General features: G+C 44.0%; 1 protein-coding gene across 1 annotated transcript in view; it reads right to left on the reverse strand.

The window, feature by feature from the left end:
* nuak1b (NUAK family, SNF1-like kinase, 1b) overlaps window positions 1-20,330 on the reverse strand; it is a 79,348-nt gene that overhangs the window by 34,042 nt on the left and 24,976 nt on the right. Inside the window, exons 2-3 of the mRNA XM_043713269.1 lie at window positions 9,665-9,785; window positions 3,369-3,520 (exon numbers count right to left, since the gene is read on the reverse strand). Coding sequence (XP_043569204.1) covers window positions 3,369-3,520; window positions 9,665-9,785 — 273 coding nt within the window. The remainder of the gene's footprint in view (window positions 1-3,368; window positions 3,521-9,664; window positions 9,786-20,330) is intronic.

The following is a 20,330-nucleotide window of genomic DNA, read 5'->3' on the forward strand; positions in this document are numbered from 1 at the left end:
TATGAGGAAAGGCTGAGGCACTTGGGGCTGTTTTCATTGGAGAAAAGAAGGTGTACAAGATGATTAGGGGTTTAGATAGGGTTGACCATGAGAACCTTTTTCCATGTATGGAGTCAGCTATTACGAGGGGGCATAGCTTTAAAGTAAGGGGTGGTAGGTCTGGGACAGATGTTAGGGATAGATTCTTCACTCAGCGAGGCGTGAGTTCATGGAATGCCCTGCCAGTAGCAGTGGTTGACTCTCCCTCTTTATGGGCATTTAAACGGGCATTGGATAGGCATATGGAGGATAATGGGCTAGTGTAGGTTAGGTGGGCTTGGATCGGCGCAACATCGAGGGCCAAAGGGCCTGTACTGCGCTGTATTTTTCTCTGTTCTATGTTCTATTATTTGAAAACTTGGGTTCTAAAGTGATAGAACCATGTATACCTTTTAAGTTTGAGTGGTAATTCTAAGAAGGACAGTCATAATTTTACTTTGTCTTTGAATTCTGAATGTAGTATTGGGGTACGGTTGGATATTTGCTTACATGTGTTTAAATAACTGAATTTCAGTTGCTTTAGAAAACAGAGTAGAGAGAAAATATTAGTCTATTGCGTAACAATCTTGTGACACAGAGACAGAACATTTCAGAAAGACAGCAGATAGAACTATTCAAGTGGTCAATGAGTGGACAGGTATTTCTTACAATGAAAGGCAAATCATTCAGAGAGAAAAGGCCTGTGCCTTCAGCAATACAGCTTAGCAGTCTCCATAACAGACAGAGAAGAATGAAAGAAGTCCTGAGTGGCAGTAGAAGTCAGTAAGAGAAAACTTCCAGAAATAAAAGGCTTTTGTGTGTAATAGAGGAAGACATTTGACAAGGCTGGTGAATACAGGAGTTCAAGGAACACACATTAACGAGTAAGTGTGCTATGTTAGCACTATGTTTAATGATTCCATGAAGAGACACTAACTTAAGATGCTCATCAATTGAACATAAAAAGGAACAGTGTATGGCCACGTGGACACTTCATTGAGGTTTGAATATCTGTAAATAAGAGGGAAAAGTTGCAGATGCTGGAAATCTGAAATAAGAACTGAAAGTTCTGGAGAAACTCAGCAGGTCTGACAGCATCTGTGGAGAGACAGAGTTAATATTCAAGACTGATACGACTCTTCTTCAGAAATGTAAGGAGCAGAAAATGGTGTGCTATGTATTTTTGACAGATTGTGGAGGAGTAAGTGGAACAGATGGCATGGAGTCCAGTGCAAAGGAGAATGCTAATACTGAGTAAGGAGTGATACAGATGTTAAATGAGTGTAAGTGATAGTTGGGAAAAGGAGAGAATGGGCCCAATTTGCTGAGAGCAAAGCTAACAAGACAGGACTGAAGATGAAAGGGGGGGGGAGGGGTTTGGGAATAGGGTTGGGTGGGATGGGATAAGGGAGGGGAGCTGTAATTGAATGGGCACAGAAGTCATTCTCAAAAGATGATGAATTCAACGTTGAAACCTTGAGGCTTAAGGTGCCTATGTGGAAAATGAGGTGTTGTTCCTTGAGTTTGTGTTGTGCTTCATCGGAACATTGCAGCAGGCCCAGGACAGTAATGTTAGCATGACAGCAAGATGATCATTGACACGGACGGAGCAAGGGTTCTGCAAAGCTATCACCCAGTCTGCGATGGGCCTTGCCAATGTAATGGGGACCACAGTGTAAGTAGTGGGTATAGTAGATGAGACTGAAAGAAGCTTCACCTGGAGGGAGTGTTTGGGGTATTGGCAGTGAAGCAGAGGAATGGGCAAGTGTTACACCTCCTGTGATTGCATGGAAAGCTGCCATGCAGGAATAGGGAGATGACTGAGCAGGAAATGTTCTGAGTGGTGGAGGAGTACATCTTGTAGGTGATACACACTGCTGCTGCTGAGCATTGGTGATGGAAGTCTGATGATGTGGTGCAAACCAAGCTGCTTGGTTTGTCCTGGATGGTGTGAAGCTTCTTGAGTGTCATTGGAGCTGCATCCAACCAGGTAAGTGAGAGTATTCCATCACACTCCTGACTTATGCCTTGTGGCTGGCGATCAGGTTTTGGGGAGTCAGGAGGTTACTTACTTGCTGCAGTATTCCTCGCCTTGGAAATCTCAAATGAGAGAGTAACTGCCTAATTTAGAAATCCAGGCTACTCCAAGAAACAAAGTATGTATTCCAATAGAGCTGTTGTCTTCCAGAAAGAAAATTCAGGAAATTAAGGGTCTTCTAGATAAGGTAACGGATCAACATTTACAAGATCCGAACCCTCTGCAATGGATGTCCAAGAAAGGAAGAATTCTCCAGTGTAAAAATGATCCACAAATCAGAATGATCTCAATAGTTCTCCAACAAGAGACCTACCATTCTTGTAAGTCCAAACAGAGTGTGTTATGAGAAAGTATGAAGCGCCAGCATTTGGGAAGCAGGTCCGGAATACTGTGAAGCAAACTGGGCTAACAGAATAGAAGACAGGGATCACTCTGAAGCAATTGGGATTACTGTGAAGTGGACTACAATCATGGTGAGGGAGACTGGCATCACTGTGAGGGAAACTGCATCACTGAGGTGGACCAAAATTGCTGAGAAGCTGGCTATAACAGAAGGTCAGAGGCTAGGAATACTGATAGCAAGAAACTGACTTCTTGACTCCCCACCACCTACAAGACACAAATCAGGAGTGTTAACAGAACACTCCCTCCTTGCCTGGATGAATGCAGCTCCAATAACACTCATGAGGTCCAGGACAAAGCAGCCCGCTTGACTAGCACCACATTCACAAACACCCACTCCCTCCACCATCAATTCTCAATAGCAGTAGTATGTATTATCTACAACATGCAGAAATTCACCAAAGATCTCTGGACAGCACCTTCCAAACCCACAACTCCTGCCATTTAGAAGGAATAAATGGGAACACCTTCACCAGCAAATTCCTCTCCATGCCACTCACCATTGGAAATATATCACTGTTCCTTCAGTGTGGTGGGTCAAAATCCTGGAACTCCCTCCTGAAGTGCATTGTGGGTTTACCTACAGCACATGGTCTGCAGTGGTTCAAGGCGGCAGCTCACCACCACCTTCTCAGGAAGCAACTAGGGACAGGCAATAAATGCTGGACAGCATTTAAACATTTGACTGGAACCTTATTTGAAGCAACAAAGCTTTCTCTACACAATGGGTGATAGGAGTTTAAAACTCATTTCACAAATAGCAATTGATCCTGATTCAATTGTTAATTTTAAAACTGAGATCAATAAGACTTTTGTTAATGAAATAGGTTAAAGAGCAAAGTTCGATATATGGATTTCTCTTGTTATTACTGCCTTCATGAAAACATCTATAATCTGCTGGTGTTCTTACCTTATGACAGTAGTGAATGGCATCCACGATCTGTCTGAAGAACATTCTGGTCTCCCTCTCACTTAACTTGTGCCTCTCACTGATGTAGTCATATAACTCGCCTTTGCTTGCACATTCCATCACTATCACCATTTTATCCTTGTTCTCGAAAACTGTTGAAACAATCAGAACAAGGTTTACTCCCTCCAAAAATGATTCAATTTCAGACAAACACATATTTTTTTTAAAAATGCAATATTGAGTCAAATGCTGATGGCGATATGTCTGACACAAGGAGTTAGAACATAGAACATAGAACAGCACAGCACAGAACAGGCCCTTCAACCCACGATGTTGTGTCAACCATTGATCCTCATGTAAGGTAAACCTAATGTACAAACGCTCAAATTTCTGTGACCATATGCATGTCCAGCAGTCTCTTAAATATCCCCAATGACCTCGCTTCCACACCTGCTGCTAGCAACGCATTCCATGCTCTCACAACTCTCTGCGTAAAGAACCCACCTCTGACATCTCCTCTATACTTTCCGCCAAACAGCTTAAAACTATGACCCCTCATGTTAACAATTTCTGCCCTGGGAAAAAGTCTCTGGCTATCAACTCTATCTATGCCTCTCATTATCTTGTACACCTCAATTAGGTCCCCTCTCTTCCTTCCTTTTTCCAATGAAAAAAGTCCGAGCTCAGTCAACCTCTCTTCATAAGATAAGCCCTCCATTCCAGGCAGCACCCTGGTAAACCTCCTCTGAATTCTCTCCAAAGCATCCACATTTTTCCTATAATAGGGCGACCAGAACTGGACACAGTATTCCAAGTGCGGTCTAACCAAAGTTTTATAGAGCTGCAACAAGATCTCATGGCTCTTAAACTCAATCCCCCTGTTAATGAAAGCCAAAACACCATATGCTTTCTTAACAACCCTGTCCACTTGGGTGGCCATTTTAAGGGATCTATGTACCTGTACATCAAGATCCCACTATTCCTCCACACTGCCAAGAATCCTGTCTTTAATCCTGTACTCAGCTTTCAAATTCAACCTTCCAAAATGCATCAAAACGCATTTATCCAGGTTGAACTTCATCTGCCACCTCTCAGGCCATCTCTGCATCCTGTTAATGTCACGCTGCAGCCTACAACAGTCCTCTGTACTGTCAACGACACCTCCAACCTTTGTGTCGTCTGTAAACTTGCTAATCCATCCTTCAATCTCCTCATCCAAGTCATTAATAAAAATTACAAAGAGTCGAGACGCAAGAACACCACTCAACGCTGTGGAACACCACTCAACGCTGACTTCCAGGCAGAATATTTTTGTGTCGTCTGTAAACTTGCTAATCCATCCTTCAATCTCCTCATCCAAGTCATTAATAAAAATTACAAAGAGTCGAGACGCAAGAACAGAGCCCTATGGAACACCACTCAACACTGACTTCCAGGCAGAATATTTTCCTTCCACTACCACTCGCTGTCTTCTGTCGACCAGCCAATTCTGTATCCAGACAGCTAAATTTCCCTGTATCCCATTCCTCCTGACCTTCTGAACGAGCCTACAATGGGGAACCTTATCAAATGCCTTACCTAAGTCCATATACACCACATCCACCGCTCGACCTTCATCAATTTGTCTAGTAACATCCTCAAAGAACTCAATAAGATTTGTGAGGCATGACCTGCCCCTCACAAAGCCGTGCTGCCCCTCACAAAGCCTTTAATCAAGCCATGCTCTTCAAGATGGTCATAATTCCTATCCCTCAGAATCCTTTCTAATACCTTGCAGACGACAGACGTGAGACAGACGTGAGTCTGTAATTACCTATTTCCCGATTTCCTTTCTTGAAGAGAGGAATTACATTTGCCTCCCTCCAGTCCTCAGGTGGAGAGCGAGGATGCAAAGATCTTCGCAAGCAGCGAAGCAATCACATTTCTCGCTTCCCAAAGCAGCCGAGGACAAATCTGGTCTAGCCCTGGCGACTTGTCAATCTTAATGTTTGTCAAACTTTTCAGCACATCAGCTTCCTCAATCTCTATCTGTTCCAGCATGCACACCTGCTCCTCAATGGTTTCATTCACTACAAGGTCCTTTTCTCTAGTAAAGACAGAAGCAAAAAACTCGTTTAGGGGCTTCCCCTACCTCCTCAGACTGATCAGCCTACCTGAGCAGCCCTACTCTTTCTTTGATCATTCTCTTATTCCTCACATACATGTAAATGCCTTTGGATTCTCCCTAATCCTTCCTGCCAAGCCTTTTTCATGCCCCTTCCTGGCTCTCCCCAGACCATTTTTGAGCTCCTTCCTCGCCTGCCTGTAATCCTCTAGAGCTGAGCAAGACCCTTGCTTCCTCAACCTTACGTAAGCTGCCTTCTCTCTTTTGACGAGAAGCTCCTCCTCTCTTGCCATCCAAGGTTCCTTTATCTTATCCCTTCTTGCCTGTCTCAGAGGGACATATTTGTTCATCACTCACAACAACTGTTCCTTAAACAGTCTCCACATGTCTATACTGCCTTTACCATGGAACAATTGCTCCCAGTCCATGCTTCCCAACGCACGTCTGATAGTATCATAGTTTCCTTTTCCCCAATTAAATATCCTCCCATTGTGCCTGCTTCTCTCATTCCCCATAGCTATGTAGAATGTGAGGCAGTTATGGTCACTATCACCAAAATGCTCTCCCACTGCAAGATCTGACACCTGCCCCGGCTCACTGCCAAGCACCAAATCCAAAATGGCCTCTCCCCTCATCAGCCTGTCAACGTACTGAGTTAGGAAACCCTCCTGAACACCCTTACAAAAACAGCTCCTTCCAAACCATCTGTTTGAAGGATGTTCCAATCAATATTGGGAAAGTTAAAGTCACCCATTACAATAACCCTACTACATTCACACTTTTCCAAAATCTGCTTTCTTCAATCTCCCTGCTGCTATTGGGGGGCCTGTAGTAAACCCCTAACGAGGTATCTGCTCCCTTACTGTTCCTAATTTCCACCCATACTGACTCAGTAGGCAGACCCTCCTCGACAATGGTAACTTCTGTAGCTGTGATACCCTCTCTGATTAGCAGTGCTACACCCCCTCCTCTTTTTTCCCCCCTCCTATTCTTTTTAAATGCTCTAAACCTTGGAATGTCTAGCAACCATTCCTGCCCCTGAGAAACCCACGTCTCTGTTATGGCCACAACATCATAGCACCAGGTACTGATCAATGCTTCCAAGACTTTGCTTCTAAGGGTTTGAGTCGGCAAATGTCTGGTAGTAACATTTATATTTTAAGGGAAAGAAATTATACACTTGCTGGAGTCCTTCTTGTACAGGTCCCACCTTCCCCAGAAGGCATCCCAATTATCTACATATCTGAAGCCCTCCCTCCTACACCAGCTGCGCCCGCTTCCTGTTCCTCGCCTATCTCGTGGCGCCGGTAGTAAACCGGAGAACATTACTCTGTTCGTCCTGCTCTGCAGCTTCCACCCTAACTCCATGAAATCACTTTTTATATCCTCGATCCTTTTCCAGGCTATATCATTGGTGCCAGTATTAACACGATTTCTGGCTGTTCGCCCTCCCCTTTCAGAATCTTATACACCCGATCAGAGACGTCCCGGACCCTGGCACGAGGGAGCAACAAACCTTCCGGGAATCCCGATCCTGACCACAAAATCTCCTGTCAATTTTCCTAACAATTGAGTCTCCTATCACTAGCGCTTTTCTATTCTGGCCCCATCCCTTCTTTGCCACAGTGTCAGGCTCAGTGCCAGAGAACTGACAACTATGGTTTTTCTCTGGTGGGTCATCCCCCCCAGCAGTATCCAAAACAATATACTTATTGCTGAGGGGAATGTCCACAGGGGATCTCTGCACTATCTGTCTGTCGCCTTTCCTCCCCCTGAGTTAGAATAGATTTGTGTCATGATAATGGTAGGTTAGATTAGGATTATAGTTAAGATAAGGATTAGGTTCAGCTTATAGAATCATAAAAATTCACCGTACAGAAGTAGGCCTTTCAGCCCTTTCTGTTGACACCAGCCAACTGGAGTAATCCAGTCCAATCTCAATGTTCAGTTCTTTGTCTGTATTGTGCCAGTTACGACACTTCAAGTACATATGCAAGCATTTCTAAAACACGACAAGGGTTTCTGCCTCTACCAAAATGTCAGGCAGAGAAACGTACCCACTACCAGTCCCCACCACCCTCTGAATGAAAACATTTCCTCTCATTTCCCCTCAAATTCCCACTGAACCTCCCCCCTCTCCCCCAACTCCAAACTTGTCGCTGCCCACCCTATTCCAAACTGTCCTAAAATAAATCCTCACCCCATCCTCAACAAAGCCTGCGCTGGTGTTCACTCAGGGGTCCCACCCACATGGATCCATGCACTGACTTGATCCCCTCAAGCCAGCCTGTGCCCCTCCCCACCAACACAGCCTATGACCTAGCACACCCCACAATCCGACCCAGTTTCTTGTCTGTCATACCTTATGATTCAAGCCACCTCGTTTTCTCATTTACAAATGCTAATTTCAATCAATTCCTCCTTCCCAAAATACCCTTGCTTCCAGAGCATTTTAAGAAGTTTTTTGTGCCTTTCTTCTTTAAAAATAGAACAAAATTAGTTGGTTAATTGCTCTGTCATTTCCTTGTTCTCCATTATTAATTCTCCTGTTTCAGACAAATGGTGGTTTGCATTTGCCTTCACTAACTGTTCTCTTGTTTGATGCTTATAGAAGCTCTTACAGTCCACCTTTATGTTCCTTGCAAGTTTACTCTTACTGTAATTTTCCCCTCTTAATCAATCTTCTTGCCCTCCTTTGTTGAATTGTAAACTGCTTTCAGTCCTCAGTTTTGTTACCTTTTCCAACTTTTATGTTTCCTCTTTGAATTGACTGTCCTTAGTTTTTTTTTCAAACCATGGTCGGTCCACCTTTCCTGTTGGGTCTTTGGTCGAAAAGCAGCATCTAACTGCTGAAGAGGCTTCATTTTCCTTAAATATTAATCCTTACCTGCCCACTGTCATACATTTTAATGAAGTTATGCAGTCTATCACGGCCAACCCACCTCTTATAACTTTGTACGGGTTGTTCTGTTATAATGCGCATTTCATCAATGCAAATTCACTGTAATACGATTGGCAAATTGGGGATTGTGCTTCTACAGCACGTTTAAAATGTGTGTTAATGCAATTACAGCACCAACATTTTAAGCGTTGTTTCTAAAGTGCAATTTTTCTACAACACAGGGTTGCACAAGAACGTAACCATCTCGTTATAGAAGAACTGACTAGTTCTATTTGCTTAATTTAGGATCAAAGCATTGGATTGGGCATTTTCACTTTCGATGTCAATGATGAATTCCATCACGTTATGATCATTTTTTCCCAAGGATCTCTCACAAGAAGATTATTAACTAATCTCTTCTCATTGTTCCAAATCTAGGATAGTGTGTCACTGAGTTGGTTCTTCGATGTACTGATCTACAAAAAGGTCTTGCACACACTTCAGGAATTCACCACACTATTGTTGCTAATGTCGTTTGCACAGTCTGAATGTCGCTTGAAGTCACCCCTGTATTCCCCATTACATGTATCTCTAATTTTCTGTTTAATGCCATCCCCTGCTTATAGGCCTGTAGACAACACTTGACCTTTACTACCTTGAAGGATAAGGGCAACAGATACATGGGAACACATCCATTTGCACATTTCCCTCCAAGCCATTCACCATCCTGACTTGGAAATATATCACCATTCCATCACTACCACTGGGTCAAAATCCTGGAATACCCACACAAAGGCCTGTTTAAAACAGGGGTGAAGAGGAATTTCTTCCCTTGGAAGGCACTGAATCTGGATTTTTTTTTTAAATTGCCGAGGATTGATGAGGCTGTGTCATTTAGGCTGAGATAGATTTTAATCAGTAAGGGAGTTAAAGGTCATGAGGAAAAGGCTGGACTTGAGGATAATCATGTCTTAAGATCCCACTTGTGTGGATGCCCGCTCTTGCACACCCTCCATTGTACCCAATCCTTCACCATGCCCCATCTAACTTCATTAACTTCTCCCAATTCCCTCATTGCATCATATTGTCTCCCAACCTCCTCTCGCTCTTGTTTGGCAGTCTGACCCCCTATCCTTACTTCCGACTGGTCCCTTTTGCTGGGGATCACCCCAAGGTTTTTTCAAGGTTCCACAATCCTCAAACCTTCCAAATGTTTCATGTAACTATCAGGAGCCTTGTTTCTGTAATTCACACTGTGGGACCTGCATCATCTGTCACAGAGAAAGCTATAAATAGGACAAAGGTACAAACCTTCATAGATGCTGATGATGTGAGGGTGGTTTAAGGATGACATGATTTCAATCTCTCGTCGGATGTGTGCCATATCCTGTTCATCTTTGATTCGATCTTTCCGGATTGATTTTATTGCAACCTGTTGAACAATATACTACATGCAAATATAACATATTTCATCAGCATGTACTGAAACCATAAATACTGTCACTCATTGATCACAATCTGGGACCATTATGTGCTCCTTTGCAACTTCCACAGAAAATCAGAAAGGATCATTGTACTTCATCCTCACAAAGATCAAAGAGAAAAGAGGAGATTTTGAGTTTACTCAACAACCATTTCCAGGGGACTTCGGTCATTCTCAGGACTGTCAGGACACAGTTCCCATTCCCAAATGGCTTTGGTCCTAAAATCTGGAATTCCCTCCATTGACCTCTTCCGAGTTATGGCTGCGCTGTACCCTGTATTCACTCACGTGTGGATGAGAGGGAGGCTGGTGGAATGGGGGCTGGCAGATCCATTCATTGACGTTCACCACTCGGGAGAGGTTATTACCCTTCCTTCTAGAACTGCCTCATGGTCCTCAGGTTTATCACCCTAGTCAGCTGTTCCCTCAGCGAGTGACCCCAGGGTCCAATGACATCTCACCTTCTGCTCACAATAGAGCACAGTGTCTGTTCTGGGCAGTTTCCAATAATTTCCATTGCAGTAATCCTCTTATGCAGTATTCCTTGAAGAGGCAACCTGGAGTAAAAGAAGCAGGTTGCCTATCCCATTGCTGCTGCTGTACGTTGTGTTCTCTGTTGAACAGAATGCAGGGTGCAGATGCAGCAGCCTACCCCATAATCATTCACACAAGGTGAATTCACAGATTTTGTGTGTTGTGCATTTTTGATTTGCAGGGGAGCAGGAATATTACAAACAGCAATCTACAAAGTCCAACATCGGGGAAGTTGCAAGTGGACAGGTGACAAGGCGAAAAGAGTGAAAAATTGCAACACAGTCTCACTGAAATATACAGCTCCTCCTTATTGAAATGTACAATAGCCATTGAAATATAAACCCCAAATGAAATATACATACAAACATAGGACAATACAAAATAGGTGCAAATATAGAAAATTCAGCTCCTTGGGTGTATTCTGCCTTTCAGCAAGATCAAGGCTGATCTGTTTCGGTTTTGAATTCCAGATTCCCATCTACCTCCAATAACCTTTGATTCCCTGCTTAACGAGATGTTATCTAGCTCCACCTTAAGAATATTCAATGCCCTACCGTTGAACTACCTTTTGAGACAGGAGAAAGTGAGGACTGCAGATGCTGGAGATCAGAGCTGAAAATGTGTTGCTGGAAAAGCGCAGCAGGTCAGGCAGCATCCAAGGAGCAGGAGAATCGACATTTCGGGCATAAGCCCTTCTTCAGGAAACCTTCAGGAAGCCTTTCCTGAAGAAGGTCTTATGCCCGAAACGTCGATTCTCCTGTTCCCTGGATGCTGCCTAACCTACTGCGCTTTTCCAACAACACATTTTCAGCTACCTTTTGAGACAGACAGTACCAAAGTCTAGGAGAAATATTTTCATAGGGTATTATAGTATTAGGCCCCTTTCAGTCCATTGTTTCCACACCAGTCAAAAGCAACCACCTAACTACAGTATTCTAATCCGATTTTCCAGTGCTTGGCTCATAGTCTCAGCATCTATACCTTAAATGGGAAGCCTCCAATTTCAAAACAGTGCCCATTAGTTCTGGACTGACCCATAAGAGGCAACATTTTCCACTTCCACCTTGCCAACACCATCCAGAATCTTCTCCAATTCAATCAAGTTACTCCTTATGCTCCTAAACACCAGTGAAAACAACCCCTATAAGTAAACACTCATACCCGATATCAATCTAGTAAATCTTCGATGTGGAGATGCCGGTGTTGGACTGGGGTGGACAAGGTCAGAAGTCACATGACACCAAGTTATAGTCCAACAAATTTATTTGAAATCAGAAGCTTTTGGAGTGCTGCTCCTTCATCAAGCTTGTGATTTCAAATAAACCTGTTGGGCTATAGTCTGAATGACTTCTGACTTAGAAAATCTTCGAACTGCCTTCAATGCATTTACATCCTTTCTTGAGTAAGGAGACAAAAACAATTCAGTATTTGATGTAGTCCTTACCTTTATGTTCAATTCCTCACTACCATTAACTAACATTTAAGTCTTGCACTAGAAACCTAAATCCCTCTGAACCTTGGAATTCTGCAGTTGTTCTCTATTTATTTTCTGTTTTTTTATTTGTTCTATCAAAATGAAAAACTTCATTTTTTTCACAATATACTCCATCTGCCAGATTTTTGTCCACTCACTCAACTGATCAATAGCTCTCTGCAAAATTCTTCATCTCTTCTTCAGAACAGATTTTCTTACTTCCTTTCCTTGATGTCATCTGTGAAATTAGCAAAAGTATTTACTTTCCTAATCTCAATCATTGATGGATACTGTAAAATGTTGAGGCCCCAGCAGAACTCAACCATCACATCCTGTGAATCAGGGGAAAACCCATTCAGGTACACTGTTTTCTGACAGTCAGCCAATCTTCTACAATGTTAATATGTCAGCCCTTCATGTCATGAGCTTCTATTTTCCTCAATAACCTTTAATTTGGCACTTTTTAAATTGCCTTCTAAAATTCTAAATACAGTATGTCTACTCATTCCCAAATATCCACAGTGCATGTTACTCCTTCAAAGAACCTCTGTAACTTGGTTAAATATGATTTCCCTATGATGAAATCTTGTTGACTTTTCCTGATCACCTTGAGTGTGTAATTGCTCATTTAACATTTCTAAATGTGTCACTATAATCTCTTTAATGATTAATTTTAATACCTTCCCTACAACAGATGTCAAGCTAACTGGTCTATATTATCCTGTTTTCTGTCTTCCTCCAAACTTGCTACTTATATGATACAGATCTCACTTATCTCTCCACCCTTCAGGCTCTCTGCCTGTATTCCTGATGAAGGGCTTTTGCTGATTTTACTGCTCCTCGGATGCTACCTGAACTTTTCCAGCACCAGTCTACTCTAGACTCTGGTTTCCAGTATCTGCAGTCATTGTTTTTACCTTACTTATATGATACATTCTAGTCTGACTGAAGATTTCCTGGATTGAGGGAATTTTGATAAATTAACACAATGCATCTATTACCGCATTAGCCACTTCTTTTAAGACCCTAGGATGAAGTCCATTTGGACTCAGATATCTCAGCATCCAGCTCCATCAGTTTGTTCGGTCTCACTTCCTTCCTGGTGTAATTTCAGTTAGTTCCTCCCTCCCTTCCTCCTCCTGGTTTACAGCTATTACTGCAATAATTTTCTGCATCTCCTATAGTGAAAACAAAAGACAAACATTTCATTATTTGATCCACCATTTCCTCATTACTTATTGTGAATACTCCATTCTCATTTTCTGGAAGACCACACTCTCTTCTCCTTTGGATATCTGAATAAACATTGCTATCTTATTTTTTCCATTCCTAATTAGCTTCTGCAGATTAACCGTTGCAACATTCCTTGCTGTTCTTTAGAACCTGACTTGCCACTAACCTTGGTATAATTATATGCTTTTTCTTTACATTTGATGCTTTCCCTAACTTCTTCAGTTAACTGACTGGTGGTGGGTTTTTTAGAAGTTTTCTTTATGGTAGGAATTCACTTATCCTAGGTATTCTGAAATATCTACTTAAAAGTGTGCCACTGTATGTCTGTTGATCTAGTCTGTTAATCTACCAGTATTCTAGTTTGATTAGCTTTCATGCCTGTATTTGGATTCAACCTAGAAGTAAAATTCAAGCATATTGCAACAAGATGGCACAGTGGTTAGTGCTACTGCCTCAGAGCACCAGGGACCTGGGTTCAATTCCACTCTTGGGCGACTGTGTGGAGTTTGCACTTTCTCCCTATTTCTGCATCTATGCTTTGGTCCTCCCACAGTCCAAAGATGTGCAGGTTAGGTGGATTGGTCATGCTAAATTGCCCATAGTATCCAGGGATGTGTAGGGTTGGTGGGTTAGCCATAGGAAATGCAGGGTGAAGGATTTAAGGTGGAGCAGACTGGTGGTGAGTCTGGGTGTGATGGTCTTTGGATTGTTGATGCCAATTTGATGGGCTGAATGGCCTCTTTTTGCACTGAAGAATTCTATGCTTCTATGATTGTGGGCAATGCTCCTTAGTGTACCTTAACTTTGACATTAGTAATTAGCTCTGTCACATTACACAATACTAAGTCTAATACAATCTGCTCTCTGGTCAGTTCCAGAATGCACTGCTCCAAAAAAACTACCTTAAAAGTACTCCTTGAACTTTTCAACCAGGCTACTATAGTCAATCTGATTTTTCTATTTTATATGTAGATTAAAGTCACCCATGAATATTACCATCCTTTTATCAAAACCACCCAAAATTTCTTCTTAAATACTTTGTTTCACATTGTGACTACTGTTCAGTGACCTGTACACCATTTCCACTTGTCACTTCTTTCCCCTATAATTTCCCACTTTCATCAAAACCAGTTCTACCTCCTGATCTACTGAACCAACTAATTGTTGCAAAAATGCCTTCCTTGATCCTCAGCGCTACTCTTCCACCTTTACTGAATTTCTTAATCTACTTGAATATCATGCACCCCACAGTATTCAGGGTCTAATTTTTGTCTTGTTGCAGTCTTGACTCTGTAATCAGATCATATCAGATTATATTTATTTACTTCAAATGTGTGCTATCAATTTACTGACTTTGTTCTGAATGCTATGTACATGCAAAAATTGAGCCTTTAGTTTTGTCTTTTTGTTGTCTTTGCAGCGTCTAATTTTGACTGTTGGTGTACTCCTAAGTTGTTTTTTCCTCTGTCCATTCCTACCATTTCCTATATAATTTATTTTACACTTACCATAACTATTTAAATTTAAAACCCTCTCTACTTTCCTAGGTTATACAGCCATGACAGGCAGCACCCACTTGCCCCAGTATTGATGGCAATGGTGCATGAACCAATTTCTCCCACGCCAGTCTTTGAGCTACATATATGTCTCTCTATAATTTACATATCCTACGGCAATTTGTATGCAACTCATATAATAATCCTTAATTCCTTAATGTTTAAGAATTCAGCCACTCCTGCAGTCATCCAATAGGCTAAGAGAATCTCAAAACCACTAGACAGGTGCAGAGGCTGACACTCCCGTCCAGAGCTCCCTCTAACTTTCTTTCTGGCTGCCACTAAGGCCAAGGAATGGCAGAGTTCTGGATCCAGATAGCGATGCAGTATTCAGCAAGCTGACACTGATCACTGTGAATCATTGAAGCGGGTGATCTTGTCCCTTTAATACTCATCAAATTAGAGGATCAATCCTAAGTGGTGTCATTGACTCTTGGTACAAAACATTCAAGTAACTTTCTCCTTGATGCGTCGCAGTCTCCAGGTCATAAACTCTGCGCCAAACCTGCTCATACATCCAACACTGACTGCAAATGGGATTGTCTTCATTCACAATGCTATCCAGAAGCTTCCAAGTGCTGAAGCCTTGACACGTCATCTATCCTGCCACTATAATGAACTTTAATTCCTTATTTAATTCTATTAGAACTTATTTGTGTTGCTTTTTTATATATTTTGTTAACTTTACCATCAAATTAGCTATGTTAAATTTTAAGAGTAGAAAAGATCTTAACCAAATATCAAAGACTCACCAAACAGATAGCATCCCCTCCTCCCTGACTAAAATCTCTGGGGGACACACACCAACCAGCCCCACTGCCCTGTGGCCAACCACTGCAACTCCCCCTTTCACGCCGCCAAGGACATGCAAGTCCTGGGCCTCCTCCACCACCAAATCCAAGACACCCAACACCTGGAGGAAGAACACCTCATCTTCCGTCTTGGGACCCTCCAACCACATGGCATCAATGTCGATTTCACCAGTCTCCTCACCTCCCCTCCCCCCACCATATCCCAGATCCAACCCTCCAACTCAGCACCACCCTCTTGAACTGTTCAAGCTGTCTATCTTCTTTACCACTTATCCACTCCACCCTCCGCTCCAACCTATCACTATCACCCCCACCTACATCTGCCTATTGCCTTCCAAGCTACCTTCCCCCCAACTCCACCTTTTATCTCTCAGTCCCCTTGGGCCTCTCTCCACAATCCTGATGAAAGGCTTATGTCTGAAATGTCAACTCTCCTGCTCCTTGGATGCTGCCTGACCGGTTGCTTTTCCAGCACATTGTTTGACTAATATTTAGAACTCTCACCAAAACTTACACACACACCCTTCAATAGGATTGTTTCACAGAAACAGCAAGAAAAAGCCGTGCCTTCAGTTGTTGAAATTCAAACACTGGAATTCACTTCCCAACCTCCAACTCACTCTTCATTTTGTGATGTTTCATAAAGCTTTTGTCCCTGACGAAGCTTCTGGTCACTAGTTCCTGATGTCTCCTTGTATGGTTCACTGTGAGATTTGCAGTGAAGTTAATGATTACACATGTCTGCACTGATTTGGCTGAATTATCAGTGAGGGGCAGGGTCACTGGATAATATTGTTCCAATTCAAAGCACATTTACTGCCCTTTCACGATATCAACACAGCCCAGGAAACAACATCATGTTGTTGTTGATTAAGACCAATAAAGATCCAACCTTGGTAATTGTCTCAACTTTCAGGTCAGTCCTTGCCAATGTCAGAGTGTTTGTGGCAATACGAGGTTTTAAAAGGCACACATTCGGGAATGCCTAACTTGCCAGGCAGGTTGAACTTCTGTGGACATTAGATGCAACTTTGGGAAGAATTTTCCGATGCCTCAAGCAACATGGACAATGGTGAGAAAGTTTAGAAAACACAGAGAATGAAACAAAATCAGATTGCTGATGTTGAGAGAAAGATTCCTGGGTTTCCCCCTAAAGTTTAAACAGTGAGTTTTGAATCTCCTGAACAGATAACTTGCTTCATTTTGATGCAGCTTTCCCACTTCCTTGACAAACTAGATAGCGCCAAATCTAAACATGAAACATTGATCCGGCAACACAGCTCACACCTTGCTTCTCTGAGTCTTTGTCCAGCTCCATGTTACCACCAACTCCCTGCATGCTCCATGGGCACTGACTAACCAACATCACTAGATGTCCAAATAGCTGGCATCACCAAATGCCCAGTCTCACCACGTCCCAGGGGTCACTTTGAGACCATCTCACATGCCATTTTTGCCTGTTCACAGCTTCACACCGGAGCTCAGGGAGGCAATGCCTTGACTGTTACTGCCAGGCTGTTTTGCACACATGGACATACCTCATGCAGCTATGGAGGATGCATGGCTCTTCAACATTTACATTCACATTAGCCACATTATGAGGGGAATGAATGGTCAACAAGGACAAGGCAATTTGCAAAGCCATTGGTTCAAAAGTTGAGGGCATGGTAGAATGGTTACCAAGATTAGATCATCTGGAATACAGGGAGAACTACTCATTTGGAGATGAATTGGCTAGAAGGTAGGGGACAGAAGGTGGTGGTGGAGGGTTGCTTTTTGGACAAGAGACCTGTGACCTTATGGAGGTTTATAAAATCATAAGGGGCATGGATAGGATGATTAGTCAAGATCGTTTGTCCAAAACTGGAGGGCATAGGTTTAGGGTGAGAGGGGACAGATTTAGAAGGGACCCAAGAGACAACTGTTGCACCCAGAGGGTGGTGAGTGAATGGAATGAGCTGCCAGAAGAAGTGGTGGAGGCTGGTACAATTAAAGATTTAAAAAGCATTTGGATGAGTATATGAATAGGAAAGATTTAGAGGGATATAGGCTAAATGCTGGAAAATAGGACTAGATGTATTTATGAAATCTGGTCAGCATGGATGAATTGGACCGAAGGGCCTGTTTCCATTGCTGTACGTCTCTCTGACTGTAAGTGGGGAATATTAATCGTAAGACTAAGGAGTTGAACAGTAAGTGGAGAGGCTGAAAGGTCATCAGGGACACAGGAAGGGAACATGAAGGATTGGGCAGAATCATTGTTTGCCCCAGGTCACTCATGAGAACTCAGAGCTGAAACTTTGGCATCTTGGCACCAAGCTCCAAAGCACAATACCAAAACAAACTGGCTGCACGCACCCACAGGGTGGGTCAGGAAGGTTTCTGCTTTTCTCTTCAGGGGCAGAATACAATGATTCGCAAGTGGGATCCAGCTAATGTAACCTTTAATTGCGTCATGCCACCTTTCGGTTCTCAAGTTGGATTCTATCGAGAGGTCGTTCTTTTAGCAACAATGAACCTTACAACTTTTAGCCATTTCTCCATCACTTTTCACACCAGACATTGGAACACAATGTCTCAGGTCACGCAATGTCACATCGTGATGGACGATGCCTGTATTTAACTCTCCAGGATAGCATTTGCATTTTGATTTTGTAACATACCTCTATAAAGTTGGAGTTCAGAACTCCTTAGCAAGGCAAGAATATCATGGACCTCCTTTCTGAAGGGGAATCTTTCCTGTCACACTGTGCAAGGCCACAACATGTTGTTTTATTGTGGTCAACGTGAAGGCTCAGGAATACTATTATGATATCACCATGCAGTGTCTCAGCTTCCCTTTTGGTGCCATTTGCTGGGTTCTAATGTTGAAAAATGTGGTGCTGGAAAAACACAGCAGGTCAGGCAGCATCCGAGGAGCAGGAGAATCGACGTTTCGGGCATAAGCCCTTCTTCAGGAATGAGGCTGGTGTGCCAAGGGAATTTGGGGGAGGGGCGCTGGGAATACAATAGGTGGAAGGAGGTGAGGGTGAGGGTGATAGGCCAGAGAGGGAGTGGGGGCAGAGAGGTCGGGAAGAAGATTGCAGGTCAAGAGGGCGGTGCTGAATCCGGGGGTTGGGACTGAGATAAGGTGGGGGAGGGGAAATGAGGAAGCTGGAGAAATCTACATTCATCCCGTGTGGTTGGAGGGTTCCTAGGTGGGAGATGAGGCGCTCTTCCTCCAGACGCCGTGTGGCCAGGGTCTGGCGATGGAGGCGGCCAAGGACCTGCATGTCATTGGCGGAGTGGGAGGGGGAGCTAAAGTGTTCAGCCACGGGACGGTTGGGTTGGTTGGTGCGGGTGTCCCAGAGGTGTTCCCTGAAACGTTCCACAAGTAGGCGGCCTGTCTCCCCAATGTAGAGGAGACCACATCGGGTGCAGCGGATGCAATAGATGATGTGTGTGGAGGTGCAGGTGAATTTGTGACGGATATAGAAGGATCCATTGGGGCCTTGGAGGGAGGTGAGGGGGGAGGTGTGGTCGCAAGTTTTGCACTTCTTGCAATTGCAGGGGAAGGTGCCGGGAGTGGAGGTTGGGTTGGTGGGTTGTATGGACCTGACGAGGGAGTCGCGGAGGGAGTGGTCTCTCCTGAATGCAGATAGAGGTGGAGAGGGAAATATATCCCTGGTGGTGGGGTCTGTCTGGAGGTGGCGGAAATGACGGAGGATGATACGATGTATCCGGAGGTTGGTAGGGTGGAAGGTGAGGACCAGTGGGATTCTGTCCTGGTGGCGATTGGAGGGGCGGGGTTCAAGGGCGGAGGAGCGGGAAGTGGAGGAGATGCGGTGGAGAGGTCGTCGACCACGTTGGAGGGGAAATTGCGATCTTTGAAGAAGGAGGGCATCTGAGTTGTTCGATAGGGGAATTGGTCCTCCTGGGAGCAGATCCAGTGGAGATGGAGGAATTGGGAATATGGGATGGCGTTTTTACAGGGGGCAGGGTGGGAGTAGCTGTGGGAGTCTGTCGGTTTGTAGTAAATGTCTGTGTTGAGTCAGTCGCCCGAGATAGAAATGGTCTAGGAAGGGGAGGGAGAAGTCTGAGACGGTCCAGGTAAATTTGAGGTTGGGGTGGAAAGTGTTAGTAAAGTGGATGAACTGTTCAACCTCCTCGTGGGAGCACAAGGTAGCGCCACAAGGAAGTGGGAGGATTGGAAGGAGAAGTTGTTAAGAGTGAGGACCAGTTCAGTCAGTCGAAGGAGGGAGTCATCCATAACCTCATTACCTCGGGGGATCTCCCATCCACTGCCCCAACCTCATAGTCCCACAACCCCGCACCACCCATTTCTACCTCCTGCCCAAAATCCACAAACCCGACTCCTCCGGCCGACCCATTGTCTCAGCCTGCTCCTGCCCCACCGAACTCATCTCTGCATGCCTCGACACTGTCCTGTCCCTCTTAGTCCAAGACCTCCCCACCTACGTTTGGGACACCACCCACGCCCTCTACCTCCTCCATGATTTTCGCTTCCCCAGCCCCCAACGCCTTATCTTCACCATGGATATCCAGTCCCTATACAGTTCCATCCCCCAACACAAAGGCCTCCAAACCCTTCGCTTCTTCCTCTCCCGCCGACACAACCAGTACCCTTCCACTGACTGAACTGGTCCTCACTCTTAACAATTTCTCCTTCCAATCCTCCCACTTCCGCCAAACCAAAGGAGTAGCCATGGGCACCCGCATGGGCCCCAGCTATGCCAGCCTCTTCGTCGGATATGTGGAAGAGTCCATCTTCCACAGCTACATTGGCACCACCCCCCCACCTTTTCCTCCGCTACATCGATGACTGTATCGGCGCTGCCTCGTGCTCCCACGAGGAGGTTGAACAGTTCATCCACTTTACTAACAC

Source organism: Chiloscyllium plagiosum, chromosome 23 (assembly GCF_004010195.1).
Source record: "Chiloscyllium plagiosum isolate BGI_BamShark_2017 chromosome 23, ASM401019v2, whole genome shotgun sequence".
Lineage (NCBI taxonomy): Eukaryota > Metazoa > Chordata > Chondrichthyes > Orectolobiformes > Hemiscylliidae > Chiloscyllium > Chiloscyllium plagiosum.